At 51.5% G+C, this 17,781-nt stretch overlaps 1 protein-coding gene across 3 annotated transcripts in view; it reads right to left on the reverse strand.

Annotated features, from left to right (window-relative positions):
- Positions 1 to 17,781, reverse strand: part of LOC147086648 (filamin-A-like) — a 63,826-nt gene that overhangs the window by 14,662 nt on the left and 31,383 nt on the right. For 2 of the 3 annotated variants that reach the window (XM_085978787.1, XM_085978786.1), the window contains exons 26-36: positions 16,903 to 17,059; positions 15,971 to 16,160; positions 15,739 to 15,762; positions 11,410 to 11,657; positions 10,625 to 10,693; positions 8,983 to 9,079; positions 6,236 to 6,379; positions 5,179 to 5,307; positions 4,879 to 5,052; positions 3,006 to 3,167; positions 611 to 814 (exon numbers count right to left, since the gene is read on the reverse strand). In XM_085978787.1, the coding sequence (XP_085834913.1) occupies positions 611 to 814; positions 3,006 to 3,167; positions 4,879 to 5,052; positions 5,179 to 5,307; positions 6,236 to 6,379; positions 8,983 to 9,079; positions 10,625 to 10,693; positions 11,410 to 11,657; positions 15,739 to 15,762; positions 15,971 to 16,160; positions 16,903 to 17,059 (1,598 nt within the window). The remainder of the gene's footprint in view (positions 1 to 610; positions 815 to 3,005; positions 3,168 to 4,878; positions 5,053 to 5,178; positions 5,308 to 6,235; positions 6,380 to 8,982; positions 9,080 to 10,624; positions 10,694 to 11,409; positions 11,658 to 15,738; positions 15,763 to 15,970; positions 16,161 to 16,902; positions 17,060 to 17,781) is intronic. The other variant, XM_085978788.1, reaches the window with a different exon arrangement.

Consider the following 17,781-nt stretch of genomic DNA (forward strand, 5'->3'; position numbering starts at 1 on the left):
CGCCTTATCTGAGGAAGGATGTTCTTGCCATGGAGGGAGTGCAGCGAAGATTCACCAGACTGATACCTGGGATGGCAGGAATGACATACGAGGAGAGATTGGGTCGATTGAGCTTGTACTCGCTGGAGTTTAGAAGAATGAGAGGGGATCTCATTGAAACATAAAATTCTAACAAGACTAGACAGACTAGATGCAGGAAGGATGTTCCCGATGGCAGGGGAGTCCAGAACCAGGGGTCACAGTCTAAGGGTAAGGGGTAAGCCATTTAGGACTGAGATGAGGAGGAATTTCTTCACCCAGAGAGTGGTGAACCTGTGGAATTCTCTACCACACAAGGCAGTTGAGGCCAATTCATTAAATATATTCAAGAAGGAGTTGGATATATTTCTTAAGGCTAAAGGGATCAAGGGATATGGGGAGAAAGCAGGGACAGGGTACTGAATTTGGATTATCAGCCATGATCTCATTAAATGGCGGAGCAGGCTCGAGGGGCCGAATGGCCTACTCCTGCTCCTATCTTCGATGTTTCTATGTTTCCAGCACCCATTAAAAGCAGGTGGTACCTGGACCTTTAAGCATTTCCAGCCCTCCTCCTCCAGCCCCCACATACCTGCTTCTCTCGTGTCAATGGTGAAGTCAGCAGGCTCGAAGGTGTGGGCCTCGCTGAGGCCTGGGCCAGTTACCCTCACTCTGCTGGCGTCCCCAACCTCCGATTGGTTGATCATGATGGTGATGGGGCTGTTGGCAATGTGGCGGCCATTTTTCTTGATATTGACCACGTGTTCACCAATCTCCTTCGGGATGAATGAGATCCCTATAACGGCAAGAGGAAAAAAAAACCATCACCAAGAACATCCCACACACAAATGACAAAGAATTGGGCACTCCTTGAATTCCACTCCGCAGCAAGGGACATCTTCGGTCGCTGAGTATTTTGATTTCCCCATTTACACGTTCCACTTAAAATGTCCTTCCCCCTACTAAACCGTTTAAAACACGATTACCCTTGGAGAAAAGTCCCTCCTGCCAACCATTTATTTTCTCTGCTCTCCTACTCCAGTCTTATGTTTAACAGAAAACAAAGAGTTGGGATAAATGGTTCGTTCTCGGGCTGGCAATCAGTAACTAGTGGTGTTCCGCAGGGGTCAGTGCTGGGACCCCAACACTTTACAATCTATATTAACGATTTGGAGGAAGGGACCGAGTGCAACATATCCAAGTTTGCCGACGATACAAAAGATGGGAGGGAAAGCAGTGAGTGAGGAGGACATCAAAAACCTGCAAAAGGACATAGACAGGCTAAGTGAGTGGACAGAGATTTGGCAGATGCAATATAATGTTGGAAAGTGTAAGGTTATGCACTTTGGCAGAAAAATCAAAGAGCAAGTTATTATCTAAATGGAGAGAAACTGCAAAGTGCTACAGTACAAAGGGATCTGGGGTCCTGGTGCATGAAACACAGAAGGTTAGTATGCAGGTGCAGCAGGTGATCAGGAAGGCAAATGGAATCTTGGCTTTTATTGCAAGGGGGATGGAGTATAAAAACAGGGAAGTCTTGCTTCAGTTATACAGGGTATTGGTGAGGCCACACCTGGAATACTGCGTGCAGTTTTGGTTTCCATATTTAAGAAAAGCTATACTTGCTCTCGAGGCGGTTCAGAGAAGATTCACTCGGTTGATTCCGGAGATGAGGGGGTTGACGTATGAGGAGAGGTTGAGTAGATTGGGACTCTACTCATTGGAGTTCAGAAGAATGAGAGGCGATCTTATCGAAACATATAAGATTGTGAGGGGGCTTGATCGGGTGGATGCGGTGAGGATGTTTCCACTGATGGGTGAGACTAGAACTAGGGGGCATAATCTAAGAATAAGGGGCTGCGCTTTCAAAACTGAGATGAGGAGAAACTTCTTCACTCAGAGGGTAGTCAATCTATGGAATTTGCTACCTCAGCTGTGGAAGCTGCAACATTAAATAAATTTAAAATGGAGATAGACAGTTTCCTAGCAGATAAGGGAATTAGGGGTTACGGGCAGAGGGCAGGGAAGTGGACGTGAGTCTAGATTCGGATCAGCCATGATCCTATTGAATGGCGGAGCAGGCCCGAGGGGCCGTATGGCCTACTCCTGCTTCTTATGTTAATCCTTCTGCCTCCCCTGTAAAATCTAACAAGCTCACCTTCCCAACATCTGGAAATGGGAAGTGCCCAAGGGGTGTGGGGTTGAAGGGAGCTCCCTCTCAACTTCAGGTAGACAAGCCCACCAGCATGGAGCAAACAAACCACCCAAAAACTGTTAAAAGGCAAGGAGTTGTCACCTGACTGGGTGAGGAGGTCCCACTACCTCATTCTCACCATCAAGCCTGCATTGTAGGCCAGAGGGGAGAGATGGTTTTGGGGGGGGGGGGGGGGGGGGGGGGGGGGGGGGGGAGAAAAGGGAAAGAAAGATGGCAGGTGAAGCACAATGTTCCATGCCATCAACATTTGTGGTGGTCACACAGTCTACCCAGGTGGGTGGCACCATGGCAACAGACCCCACCATCCCATAATCTCTTCCTTCCCCTCAAGGAAAGACACTGGAAATCTGCCGGTTTATTCGAGGAGATCAGGGCCTCGTGCCAACCTCCCCCCATTGGGATAGTTCTGGGGCAGTCACCCCTCCAGTATCTTGCCTAAGAAGCCAATCGTCACACGCCAGCCCAGAGCTTCAAGACTATTTGACAGCCAGGAGGCATCACGAGAGAGAGAGAGAGAGAGAGAGAGAGAGAGTGATAATGTGCCTCATCCAGCATTTACCTCATCCGCCTTCACCCTTCCCAACGAGTCCACTGGATAGAAGCCCTGGTCCGATTCTCCCTCATGCACCCGCCCTCCCTCACTAAGCAACATTACAGAACATGGGAGCTTGCTGTGCCTCATTTATCCGAGCGAGTACCCATGCCAATCAGCAGGACAGAGTTTAAAGTCACCCCTCCACAAAACAGGATAGCGCTCTCCGCCACATCTTACCGATATTTCCGTCGCGCAGCCTCTTCAGCAGGCAGGATTCCTCCCGGCCGGAGGGGGCGATGACCGTCGCAGCGAGCTGGCTGAGGTCGGTCTCGCTGATGTCCAGGGGAATGTCAGTCGACGAGCCAACCTTCAGTTGAGACATCCTCATGGAGTCATCGCCTGTCGAGGTTTGGGCGGAAGGGAGTAAAAAGAGACAATTGTTCACAACTCTGCATGTTACACATTCCACGCAGGCATTTTGGGGGGGGGGGGGGGGGGGGCACACGGGGTCCACCAGCAAGGCAACGACAAAAAAAAAAAAAAAAGTGTTTCCAACCACAGATTTGCTGCAAAACAGCTCAGCCTCAAGGGGCAGCTGATCAGCACAGCAAGAGGTTGGAATCTCCACCGGTTTGAAGAGCTCGCTACAGACACCTTGTGGCAGCCATGTGTACTTGCCAGAAGGTTGTTCTTGCCATGGAGGGAGTGCAGCGAAGATTCACCAGACTGATACCTGGGATGGCAGGAATGACGTATGAGGAGAGATTGGGTCGATTGGGCTTATACTCGCTGGAGTTCAGAAGAATGAGAGGGGATCTCATTGAAACTTATAAAATTCTAACAGGACTGGACAGACTAGATGCAGGAAGGATGTTCCCGATGGCGGGGGAGTCCAGAACCAGGGGTCACAGTCTAAGGATAAGGGGTAAGCCATTTAGGACAGAGATGAGGAGGAATTTCTTCACCCAGAGAGCGGTGAACCTGTGGAATTCTCTACCACACAAGGCAGTTGAGGCCAATTCATTAAATAGATTCACGAAGGAGTTGGATATATTTAAGGCTAAAAGGGATATGGGGAGAAAGCAGGGACACGGTACTGAATTTGGATGATCAGCCATGATCTCATTGAATGGAGGAACAGGCTCGAGGGGCCGAATGGCCGACTCCTATGCACTACAAGGGGAGCGGTACAGGAAAAGAGGTTCTCATTTGGCATGGGATGGTTGTGGGGGGGGGGGGGGGGGGGCTTCGCGAGGATGGGCACGTTGTGACCAATGGCGGAAGGTCCAATGTCAAAACCTCCTGGAATACAGCCAGAGCCGGCCAACCCACCAGGATGGCACCAAGGGCCTCCCTGGTCGGAGCGGGCCCCGCGCCACGACTCGTTTGCTCAGCGAGCTAATGGGGGGGGGGGGTGAGACGCCTCCCAACACAACGAGTAGCAAAGTGTGGCGGCCAACCGCGCATAGGAAGATCCCACCAGAGCATGATCGGGCCGGTCAATCTGTTCACGAGCTGAACTGGTTTGAGGGAGGCACGTTGGCCCCAGGCTCAGCTCGACGTCCTCAAAAGGGAGGAGACACAGAAGATAGGAGCAGGAGTAGGCCATTCGGCCCCTCGAGCCTGCTCCGTCACTTAATCATCCAAATTCAGTACCCTGTCCCTACCTTCTCCCCATATCCCTTGAGCCTTAAGAAATATATCTAACTCCTTCTTGAATATATTTAATGAATTGGCCTCTGCTGCCTTGTGTGGTAGAGAATTCCACAGGTTCACCACTCTCTGGGTGAAGAAATTCCTCCTCATCTCTGCCCTAAATGGCTTACCCCTTATCCTTAGACTGTGACCCCTGGTTCTGGACTCCCTCGCCATCAGGAACATCCTTCCTGCATCTAGTCTGTCTAGTCCTGTTAGAATTTTATAAGTTTCAATGAGATCCCCTCTCATTCTTCTAAACTCCAGCGAGTATAAGCCTCAGTACCACACTGGGGAGCGTGGACCTAGGTAATGGTCAATGTCCTGGAGTGGCTCAAAGCTCAGCACCCACCGGCGTGAAGCAGGACCAAGACTTGAGGGCTTACGGTACGACAGTGACGACGTGCCGCCCTACCTGTGATCTTGGATATGAACGGGCTGCCTGGGATGTGCTTGTCGTTGTATTTGACCAGGATGCTGTAATCTCCCGGGAGCACGGGCAGGTAGGAGACGGTGCAGGTCCCATCCTTGTTGTCAGTGCAGCTGATGTCCGCTTTGGACGGACCCTCGATCGCCAAGGCCAAGCCACCTTGTGGGGGTGGAAATAAAACGAGACAGAAGGAGGACGTTAAACTCGGCAACGAGAGTGTGAGGAGAGAGCCAGATAACCGTTGAGTTAGCGTCAAGCCAACACACACACACACGAGAGACTCACCTTCTCCAGCATCCTTGGTGTCTACGGTGAAGACGGCCGGCTTGTTCACCATGCCGTGGATGAGGCCGGGACCGTAGGCGTTAACATGACCACTGTTCACATAGTCTACGTAGAACTGCAGAGGGCTTCCTGAGAATAGTCAAACAAAACACAATCAAAAATAGTTTCCAAAAATACAGACAAGACTCGCGTTTCTCCAACGCCTTTCACCACCTCAGGACGTCCCAAAGCGCTTCACAGTCAATGAACCACTTTCGAAGTGTGGTCACTGCTGTAATGTAGGAAACACGGCAGCCAATTTGCACACAGAAAGCTCCCACTAACAGCAATGTGATAATGTCCAGAGCATCTGTTTTAGTGATGTTGATTGAGGGATAAATATTGGCCCCAGGACACTGGGGAAAACACCCCAACTCTTCGAAATAATGGCAGAGAGATCTTATGTCCACCTGAGGGGGCAGACAGGGCCTCGGTTTAACAGCTCATCCAAAAGACAGGACCTCCCTCAGTACCGCCCCTCCGACAGTGCGGCGCTCCCTCAGTACCGCCCCTCCGACAGTGCGGCGCTCCCTCAGTACCGCCCCTCCGACAGTGCGGCGCTCCCTCAGTACCGCCCCTCCGACAGTGCGGCGCTCCCTCAGTACCGCCTCTCCGACAGTGCGGCGCTCCCTCAGTACCGCCCCTCCGACAGTGCGGCGCTCCCTCAGTACCGCCCCTCCGACAGTGCGGCGCTCCCTCAGTACCGCCTCTCCGACAGTGCGGCGCTCCCTCAGTACCGCCTCTCCGACAGTGCGGCGCTCCCTCAGTACCGCACTGGGAGCGTCAGCCTGGATTATGTACTGAAGTCTCGAGTGGACCCACAACCTTCTGACTTGGGTGGCAAGAGGGAGATCCACGGCTAACACCAGTGGTCCAAACGGACCCAAATGTCCCCACAGTACTATTCCCCTCCGACCTTCTCAACAGTGTAGCCCGAGATTCTCTTTCCTCCACCCCCCCGCCCAGTCTTGCAGACCAGGAACTGCAGCTCAACAAGAGTCCAACCCGACCATCTCACCTGGAATGTGGTTTCCATCGTACTTTATGCCCATTTCATGTAAACCCACCTCAGTGGGGGCAAACTTCACGGTTACAGTGCCATCCTTGTTGTCCATGATATCGGGCTTTGCTTTCTTACCCGACGGCATGAGGACCTCACCTGGAGCAGGAAGAGCAGCCATTAGTTCACCAATATTACTTCCCCCCACCGCCATTTGGAAATTGCCCCAACACTGCCCATACTGATCATACCCCTGCCCACTTCCCCCCCAGGTACCCCCCTCTATCCCAACACCACATTGATGAAAATCCAATAACCAAAAGGATGGGAGTCTGGGGGAGCGTCAATTGGCCCTCAGTCAATCACTTCTAAAATGTTCTTGCCATTTGGATTCCTCGTCCTACTCTGTCCTTGGTCTCTTGCGACGTTCCAATGAAGCTCAATGCAAGCTCGAAGAACAGCACCTCAGTCTTCTGGACTCATTTGAGTTCAACAATTTCAAATCATAACCACTGCTCCCATTTTTCCCCCCCCCCCCACCACCAAGACAGTTGTTGCTGAAGATTCAGATATCTCCATTTACACCTCCTCTCGGCCCATCTCCTGGTTGCTTCACTTGTCCCATTACCACCTCCTTCGGCCTCGCGCCATCATCCCTTGTGTCATTTAATCTCTCACCCAATCAATCACAAACCGTCCCTTTTGTTCCTTCCTCCCCTCCACTTGCTGAAAACCTGTCGCATCAACTTTTTCCCCAGTTTCGGACGAAGGGTCATCGACCTGAAACGTTAACCGTTTCCCGCTCCACAGATGCTGCCTGACCTGCCGAGTACTCAATTCAATTTGTCATATATGCAGCAGACGTGTACACTGCACAATGAAATGTTGATTTTTACAAGTCCTCCCAACATTGGAATAAATATGGCATAACAATGATAAAATACTAATAGAAACAGTAATAAATAATAAATTATACATTCGTGAGTCTTATGGCCTGGGGGTAGAAGCTGTTTCGAAACCTGCTGGTACGAGACCGTATGCTTCGGTATCTCTTACCGGACGGGAGCAGGGCGAAGAGGTTGTGGCTGGGGTGGCTCGCGTCTTTAATGATTCTCAGGGCCTTCCATACATACTCCCAGCATGTTCTGGTTTTAGTCTTGCTCCTATTTCTTAGGTTCTTATGAATGTTGGGACAGGCCTGGAGGACCAGCTGGTCTATCCTGCCCATGTTGTACAAAAATCAGCAACAGGTACCATCACGGACCTGCCCAAGGCTAGTGACAATCTGGAACCAAGGCGGGTAAATGGAGAGGAGATACAACCACTATGTACCCCATTGATCTGTGTCACTGGACAAGTAATCCAGAGGCAGGAGTTCAGATCCCACCACGGCAGCTGGGGAATTTAAATTCAGTTAATTAAATAAATCTGGAATAAAAAGCTAGTGTCAGTAATGGTGACAAACTATCGAATTGCTGTAAAAACCCATCTGGTTCACTAATGTCCTTTAGGGAAATCTACCATCCTGACCCGGTCTGGCCTATGTGACTCCAGACCCACAGCAATGTGGTCGATTCTTACAGCCCTCTGCGGTTCAAGGCAGCGGCTCACCACCTCGAGGGCAATTAGGGATGGGCAATAAATGCCAACCATGCCAGCAAAAAATCAGCCATAATCTGATTGAATGGCAGAACAATCTAGGGGCCGACTGGCCTCCTCCTGTTCCTGATCGAGGACCGTTGCCCAATTTCACCTCCCCCCCCGGCACCCCAATCCTGAATCAGCAAGGGGTCAACAATCCAGATTGCATATCCTGAACCAACCCCCATCTTACACATGTTGGCGCCACAACCCAACTGAATGGCAGAATACTCGCGAGGGGCCGAATGGCCGCCTCTTCCTCTGTTCCCATGACGAGGGGCAGCAGGATAAACACGAGGGGAGAAAGGAATAGAAGGATCTCCTTGTGGTGGGCTATACCCGAGATGGCAGGAATGACATGAGGAGATTGGGTCAATTGGGCTTATGCTCGCTGGAGTTTAGAAGAATGAGGGGATCTGATCAAAAAATAAAAGTCTAACAGTACTAGATGCAGGAAGGATGTTCCCGATGGCGGGGGAGTCCAGAACCAGGGGTCACAGTCTAAGGATAAGGGGTAAGCCATTTAGGACAGAGATGAGGAGGAATTTCTTCACCCAGAGAGTGGTGAACCTGTGGAATTCTCTACCACAGAAGGCAGTTGAGACCAATTCATTAAATATATTCAAGAAGGAGTTGGATATATTTCTCAAGGCTAAAGGGATCAAGGGGTATGGGGAGAAGGCAGGGACAGGGTACTGAATTTGGATGATCAGCCATGATCTCATTGAATGGCGGAGCAGGCTCGAGGGGCCGAATGGCCGACTCCCGCTCCTATCTTCTATGTTTCTATGAAGAGGTCGGGGAGGAGGCTCGTGTGGAGCACAAACACCGGCACGGAACAGTTGGGCCGAATGGAGTGTTTGCGCTGTACGCTCGATGTAACAAGTGGACAAAACACAGGAAAACCCTGAGAAATTCAGAAAAAATGAAACTTAAAATGGTGCAATCAAGACTTTGTGCTTCAGTTGAAGACTTTTAGCCGCATATTCCCCCCATCGGGTGAAACGGCCCCCCCCCCCCCCCATGCCATCGAGGCAGTCACACTAGGACACGCGGACGGTTCGAAGACGGACACTAGACCCCACCGCCCCAACCTCCACCACTCGCGCCCCTTGTTCACCTGTTTATCTCGCCCTTCTTGATGGTGAAAGGAATCACCAGGTCAAAAGGTCGGAGGTCAGCCGCGTCCATTCCATTCACGCCTAGGGGACGGTCTGGAGCCTATGGGGGAAAGAGCGGAGGAGAAGAACACGACAGCGTCAAGCTTTCAAAATGAAGGTGCTGGGGTTGGTGGTGTTCCCATTCACTGATCAGTTCAACTTGTACAGGAGGAGGTCCATCACAAACCATGCACCGTAGGAAAGAACCGCCCGTTTCCAGTCAACCACCCCCCTCCCCGTTCCCCCAGACTCGTGGGGTCAGAATGGGTTTTCGCCCTCCCGAGTCTAGCTCTTTGAAGGGCTCAGTTGATGAACAAGAGGCAAGTTGGAATGGTCGTCTTCGGTTGAAGTTCAGACCCTAATTTGGTTCTTCAGTTGCGATTTTTTAGGTTCCCAGATAGATCATCGGAACGGCGTGCCCTCGCAACACCTCCAGCTATCTGGGGGGGGGCCTCCCCCCCCCCCACAGGAACAGGAGGAGGCCATTCAGCCCCTCAATGAGATCATGGCCGATCTTCATAAACCCATCGCAATCGGCGACAACGTTTCGACCAATAACCAACCAAAAGCCATAAGCTCTCCCCTGCAATGGAAGCCTTGGCTGGTGTGGTCAAGATGTCTCGGGATGTCCCCTTGCGCATGGAACGTGTGGAGTTTTTCCCCCTGCACTGCATGCATCCCACACAACAGGGCCAAATGAAGAGTGACGCACACACACTCGCCCAAAAGCTAAGAAAAAATATTTGGCCGACACCTCGAGACACAATAGCAGGCAAGATGGAGACCGTAGGTCAAAGGTCGGCCACATGAAGCCCCACCACAAGTGTTGACACCACAGGTAGGAGAGAGTGTAGCCAATGAAGGCATAACCATCCTGGAATTCAGTAACCTCAGGGATCCCCCCACCCCACATTGTCCAAACGCTCCCAGGGCAGGTACAGCACGGGTTAGATAGAGTGAAGCTCCCTCTACACTGTCCCAACCATGGGCCTCAGCTACAATCAGTAGCTCCTATGGCATCCGTGACCTTCCCGCATACCTAGCCTTCAGGAGCGAGAGACGGCCAATCATGACGCACAGTCCAGGACTATGCCGCCCCTCCTTCCACCCCCAAAAACTAAAAACCCTGCCCTAACCAGAAGCCATATCAGAAGGAATTGTAGGGCTCCACAGTCAACTCGACAGCACTGTAGCCCATCACCCCACTGCCTTCATATCTCCTACCCTCTTGGTATAGACCTTATGGGATGCGCTGCCTGAAAGGGCGGTGGAAGCAGATTCAATAGCAACTTTCAAAAAAAAGAGGAAACTGGATAAATACTTGGAAGGGAAGAACATTTGCCAGGTTATGGCGAGTGGGACTAATTGGGGGGACCCCATTTCAAAGAGCTAGCACAGGTATGATGGGCCAAGTGGCCTTCTGTGCCACATCATTCCATGATTGAGAGCTGGGGCTCCTCCAAAGCTATCCCGGCATGACCTCTCCTGCTGCCCCCTTCCCTTCTCCAGTTGCCAGGTTTCCTGAATTCCAGGATAGGTGGGGGGAAAATGGTTAGCCGGCACTGATCAGTCGCTAAGACAAAACGGAATGATGAAAGTCAGGTACCCAGCCATAATTGGGCGCCATTCGCTGCTGGACTATCTGTTGCTGGGCAATCTGATCTCCTTCAGTAGCCTGTTGGGGGCAAACGAGAGGTTAGAGAACAACCTGGTTCATTTTAGCCCAAAAACTAAACACTGCACCAACTTACCGACCCCCCACCCTCACCATGGCTGGTCCAGATAGCCCCCAGTCTTACTTACCCCCGCCCCCCTATTCCCACAAACCTGCAGATCTGGCACCTAGTACACAGTCACCCCACCCTAACTAGATACCCCCACCCTGACAGAACCTGCCCCCAACCTAGTCAACCTCACTGAACCTGTCCCATCCCCACTAAGCCCTCGAGATCCTGCCTCCGATCCAAATCACACAACCCCCCCCCCCCCCCCCCCAAAACCCCACTCACTGACCAGCCAAACCCACCAGCCCCCAATCCAACAGATAACTGCACCCTGCAGAACCCATCCCATCGAACAGACAAGCCTCTCATCATTGTACACTCACCAAGATTCAATGCTCGGAATGGGCAGGAGTCTAAACCAATGTACATTTACTCAAAAACCAGTTCTATGGCTGTTCAGCCGATACTCTGGCCCCTCTACTGTCAAATCCTCAGCTTTCTACTCCGCTCCTTCCGCCTGTCCACAGGGCTCGACAGCAAGCTCCCATGGCGCCACCCCAACTTCTGCTGGCTCAAGTTGGGAGTCCTCACTGACCCAATTTACAACCACGGGACCCTTCACAGACTACACTCGTGGCTCGAACAGAGGGCTCGGGGCCCCACTCACCATGACCTGGAAGGGGCTGTTGGGGATGTGTTCGCCTCCAAAACGCACGCAGATGACATATTTGCCAGGCTGCGGGGCCGTGTAGAAGATGTCGAATGTGCCGTCCTCGTTCTCCACCACGTCCACATCCACCTCCTTCCCGTCCGGAGTGCAGACTGTGCAGGTCACCTTGCCCTTCCCAGCAGCCTTTGTGTCCACCGTGATGACCGTTTCCTCTCCGATCTGAATAGTCGGTCCGATACCGGCACCTGGAGTTTCCCCAAACAAACAAATAAAAAAGAGGGGAAGGGGAGATAGAGATGATAGAGATAGAGAGAGCAAGTTTTTTTAAATAATGACCCCTAGAGGGGAAACAAAATGGCTCCATTTCCTAGTCAAGACTGGTCCAGTGATGTCACTTCCTGTATTAAATGGCAGCCACTTTTGGATTCAAAACGATTGGTCAAACATTTACCGTGAAGAACTTTGTGATTCCTCCCCATTCTACAGTCACATCAATAAAATGCCAGATTTTAGGAGCAGACTGGTTTATCAACTTTAGGTGCCCTCAGATGCCAATGTAGGTGGGCAATTTGGATCTGCCCCACACCCCCCAAGACTTGATGTGTGATTTCACACTGAGCCAGTCCCCCCCCTCCAGACGAGGTTAAAACAACCAAACATTCACAATCCAAAGCCACTTTACGCTACCGTTCACAGTTCCAATCTCGGTCGGCAGGGAGTTCCAAGCTCTCGCCAAGAGCAACTCTTCCAATGCCGGTTCTCTTCGGACGTCAAATCCCAACGAAAACCGGATGCTGTGGTCCTTCTCCCACCCCAAGATGTCCCTTAACCGGGAAAAATATTCCCTCCAATGGAATTTGCCGAGATTGGGACCCATTGAAATAATTGGGTTGTCCCCACACCAAAAAAAAAAAGTTTGAAAGACTTGCACTCTATGCCTATGAGGGATTATTGGCTTGCAAGAGGTAAAGGCCTCCTACTCCTTTTGAAAAGGGAACTCCATTGGTGTGAGTCTCCACAGGGAGCAGCACCTTGAGTAGTGCGCGCAGTTTTGGTCGCCTTATCGGAGGAAGGACGTTCTTGCCATGGAGGGAGTGCAGCGAAGATTCACCAGGCTGATACCTGGGATGGCAGGAATGACGTATGAGGAGAGATTGGGTCGATTGGGCTTATACTCGCTGGAGTTTAGAAGATGGAGAGGGGAATCGCATCAAAACCTATAAAATCCTGTCAGGCCTGGGCAGACTAGATGCAGGAAGGATGTTCCTGATGGTCGGGGAGACCAGAACCAGGGGTCATAGTCTAAGGCTAAGGGGTAAGCCATTTAGGACTGAGATGGAGGAATTTCTTCACCCAGAGAGTGGTGAACCTGTGGAATTCTCTACCACAGAAGGCAGTGGAGGCCAATTCATTAAATATATTCAAGGAGTTGGATATATTTCTTCAGGCTAAAGGGATCAAGGGATATGGGGAGAAGGCAGGGACAGGGTACTGAATTTGGATGATCAGCCATGATCTCATTGAATGGCAGAGCAGGCTCGAAGGGCCTACTCCTATCTATGCTTCTATGTCAAGTTCCCATTCAGGTGGACACCTAGGCAACATGGGAGTTGGTTGGGTGGGAGGAAGGGAATGACAGAAAGACCATCCTGGTCTTCACTCAGCATTCACTCACCAGAGGAGATCACAAGGACACAGCACAGAAAGAGGCCATTGGGCCCATCGTGCCGGTGTCGGAATCATGAGACCTTCAGGAACCTTGGCCGATTGGGTTGCCCCTTAGTCCAAGGGCGGGCAGGAATAACGGGCCAATTGCAGCCCAGACAAGAAGTTCCTGATCGTTCATTTCCCCCAACTCAGGTGAGGGAGCCCCGCCTGCTAAAAGGTGACCCACCTTTACTGGAACGTACCCTTCAGCCAACCGAGATCAGCAATACTAGTCTCTACTCAAGCATCCAATCAGCAAACAAAGCCAGCAATCACAGCATTCCTTCTTGTGGGGTGGCAAGCACAGTCAAGAGCAGCCAATAGCAGCAGGGGAAGGGAAGACCCCAAACAGAGCAACCACTTGGAAACACCAATAGATGGTTTTTAGAAGATTCCGGAACCTTTGAATTTCTTCCAGGGGTGGGTGGGGGGGGAGCACGATCAATCAGAACTCAACCCAAATGAAGACTATGGCTGCACCCATCTGGGCCTCAAGATGGCATACATCAGGATACAGACCTACCAACACTCTCCAAGGAGCTTGCCTCAGTACCAACTCTGGTCAGCGATAGGCCGGATCAAGCATGGGATGGCAGTTCAAATTGCTACAGCCAGGCCTAATCCAGTCTTGGAACAGAAGAAATAGTAGCGGAGTCGGCCATTCGGCCCCCTCGAGCCTGCTCCGCTATTCAATAAGATCAGGGCTGATCTTCCATCTCAACTCCACTTTCCCGCCCGATCTCCATATCCCTCGATTCCAAAAATCTCTCGATCTCAGCCTTGAATAGACTCAACGACTGAGCCTCCACAGCCCTCTGGGGCAGAGAATTCCAAAGAGTCACCGCCCTCCGAGTGAAGAAATTCCTCCTCATCTCAGTCCTCAATGGCCGACCCCTTATCCTGAGACTGTGACCCCTGGTTCTAGACTCTCCAGCCAGGAGGGGGGGAAACAGCCTCTCAGCATCTACCCTGTCAATCCCCCCCCCCCCCGAATCTTATATCTTTATGAGATCACCTCTCATTCTTCTAAACTCGAGTATCGGCCCAATCTACTCAATCTCTCCTCAGGACAGCCCGCTCATCCCAGGGACCAATCTAGTGAACCTTCGTTGCACTGCCTTTAAAAGGCAAGTATATCCTTTAGACGAGATCAAAACTGCACACAGTACTCCAGGTGTGGTCTCACCAAGGCCCTGCACAACTGCAGCAAGACTTCCTTACTCTTATACTCCCAACCCCCTTGCAATAAAGGCCTACATACCATTGGTCTTCCTAATTGCTTGCTGTACCTGCATGCCATCTTCTGGCTTGAATGCCTTCCCCCTTCTAATTGTGGCCAATTACCATATCTTCAACACTGCCAAGATTGGGCGATCGGCAGCCATTGAAATAATTTGGTTGCCACACACCAAGCGGTAAAAAAGACTTGCAAGCCAATCACTGTGTGCGACTAAAGCCTCAAACCCTACAGCTCTTCTCGTACCCACCCCTCCCATTTCACAACAGGTGCCAAGTCCCAACCCGGTTCGCAGGGGGGGGGGGGGGGGGGGAGCAGATTTGCAGGAAGGGGATCTTTTCACATCCAAGGCTCGAGATGGCAGGTGTTCCAAGGAGTATCTTTTAACAAGGCAAGAGACACACATACACACACACACAGCCATCTCTAAAAGCAGTTCTGTCGTCATCTCTGCCCAGCCCATTCCGGCATGAAGCCAGCCATGACCGCAGAACTCATGCACACAATTCCTAGACATGTTACAGGCCGTACCAGTGTCCGTGTCAAGTTTGCAGACGAGAAGTCAAGAGACAATTGGGACCCTGGACATCCCACCCACCCCACGCGAGTTGAGGGTGCAAGACAACACAGCCAGACCCACTTGACTCTGGTCGGAGAATACAAGAGCAATCAGCGATCTCTCGACAGAAGCACTGGCTTATTTCCCCCCCCCACCCCCCGAACCCCATAAACCCACCCACTTGCTTCCCCTACCCCTCCGCCAACAGTCCAAGGACACCGAAGCCAAGTGAAGCATCACATGGCCATTGGCCCAGCTGGCACTCCAAGGCCCACCTTGACCAGTGTGGCTCTGTCGCATTTACCTCACCGGGGTCTGGTGTTGACTTTTGAAGGGGGCCACAAGACCGCAGCCAAAAAAATAATAAAACCCTCTCCCCACACACACACGACATCCTTTTTATATTAAGGGGTTAACAGGACAGTCCCAGTTCTGGCAAAGCTCGAAACAGAAGCACTCATGGTGGAGATGATTTTAAAAACTATTAAATGGACGACAGACATTGGCGTGGCCTTTCATGATTGGGCTGATGCTGTTCACAGTATGTCGGTCAATGAAATCGATCAATTCACCAGGAATAATTGCAAATTGAATTAACGTTTTGCTAAAAAAAAAAATCTACCCAATTGAGGGGAAAACAAAATGGCCGAACAAAAATGGAGGACAGTTGCTTAGCAACCCGAGAATTTGGCAATACAACGCTCGTTAAGACACATTGCCGTGATCAGCACATGCCAAAAATGGTCTTTAAACAAAGAGGTTAAAGGGAAGGTGGGAGGGGAGAATAAAACTTTAAAACAGGCAATACAAGCAAGCAGCTTACCTAACCCGTGACCTCCGATTGACACTGAGGTGAGAGGGCAGAGAGCAAGGAAAGGTCAAGTGAGATACAAGGAAATTGTGCTCAACATAAATCAAATTAAAAAAGGCATTTAAACCATGAAAAGTGTGCAGCAAATGGCAAATTTATAGAACGTGTGTACATTAAAGGAATGGGGGTAGTGGGGGGCATTTATTGGCGTGATGGGGCGTCAGAAGGGGCAGCGGAGACTCACCTGTGACCGTGCATTTGCTGGCGTCTCCGGTGGGCAGGGCCCGGATGCGGTAGGGAGAGTAGGGGATTTCGTCCCCGCCGTATTTAATGAGGATGGTGTAGCGGCCGGTCATGGCCGGGATGTAGGAGACCGTGTAGGTCCCGTCACGGTTGTCACGAATGTTGGCTTTCTTCGGCTTGCCCTCTGGGTCCTGTCGGTTGAACGGTTAAAACCAGTTTAGTAGGAACAGGAGACAAGAGCAACAGACAGGAAATGTGTAGAAAGCACATCGCCCCCTGCAAGGCACAAGTTTCAACAACCCGACAGTGCTTCAGTCACACAAGGGGTCAGCTGTGGCTCCCCGGTGAGTCAGAAGGTCTTGGGTTTGAACCATCGCTACAGAGGTGCGAGCCCATAATCCAGGCAGACACTCCCCAGGGGCCGGTACTGAGGGAGCGCCACATTGTCGGAGGGGTGGTGCGGAGGGAGCAGTCTTTCAAGATGGAGATGTAGATTTTTGTTGGTCAAGGGTATTAAGGGTTACTGAACACTGGCGGGTGGATGGAGGCAAGATACAGCTGTGATCTACTGAATGGCGGAACAGGTTCGAGGGGCTGAATGGCCTCCTTCGGCTCCACAGGAGATGCTGAACTATCTGATTTCCACTCATTCAATCTTGTACAGAGAGACGTGAACACTCTAAATAGAAGACCAGGGAGTTCTCCCCAGTGTCCTGGGACCAATGTTCTCTTAAACATCAGTTTAAAAAAAAAAAAAAAAAAACACGATCTGGTCATTTTTCACATTGCTGTTTGCGGGATCGTGCTGTGCACAAAGTCGGCTGCCGCGTTTCTCTACAACAGTCCTTCACTGACGAGCGTTTTGGGAGGTCCAAAGGTGAAGGGCATGTAGAAATGAAAGATCTTTTTGTACTTTAACTCAGAGTGACTCACGGTGATCTGAACCGCCAACAAGCCCTCCCCTGCGTCCTTGGCATCGATGGTGAACTCCACGGGCAGGCTGGCTGGCACACCAGTGGTGTTGAGGCCTGGACCGCTGGCCTTGACTTTGCTGGCATCGTGTGTGGGCAAGACCTTCACCTTGAAAGGGCTGGAAGAGAAAAAAAACACAAGACAAATTCACCCCAAAAATTCAAGGCGCCATCTTGCACCTAAAGTCTTCCCACTCATGGGAACACCACCTGGAAACAGCTCAACCCACTCCTCAAAGATGGAGGCCTGTGCACCACCTTCACGCGGGCTCGTCACCAAGTCCACCACAGACCAGCAAGATCCCAGCTCGTCTGCTGCTAAACCCTCATCATCCCCCCACTGCCTTGGGTACCTCCAGACTCGACTAGTCCAACGCTCCCCTGGCTTGCCTCCCACAAGCTTCATCTCGTCTAGAACTCTGCTGCCCTGTGTCTCATTCACAAGCTAACACCCACCCCAGTGACCTACATTGGCACCCGGTCCGGTTTTCCAATCCCTCCATGGCCTCTACTGCACTCCATGTTAAACAGAGGCCCTGTCTGCCCTCTCGGGTGGATGTAAAAGATCCCACGGCCACTATTGGAAGAGCAGGGGGAGTTTGCCCCGGCATCCTGGGGCCAATGTTTCCCCCCCCCCCCCCGCAACATCAGTAAAAAGTGATCTGGTCATTTTTCACACATTGCTGTTTGCAGGATCTTGCTGTGCACAAAGTTGGGGGGGCCCCCCCCCTCCAGCCCAAGTTAGCTGCAGAGGACCCCCCCCAAAGCTCTTGAATTCCCTCCCTAAACACCTCTGCCTCTCGCTCCCCTCGTTAAAACCTACCTCTGACCAAGCTCTTGG

This window comes from Somniosus microcephalus, unplaced genomic scaffold, assembly GCF_052327205.1.
Source record: "Somniosus microcephalus isolate GS21.2 unplaced genomic scaffold, FLI_Smic_1.0 unresolved_chr7, whole genome shotgun sequence".
In the NCBI taxonomy this organism is placed as follows: Eukaryota; Metazoa; Chordata; class Chondrichthyes; order Squaliformes; family Somniosidae; genus Somniosus; species Somniosus microcephalus.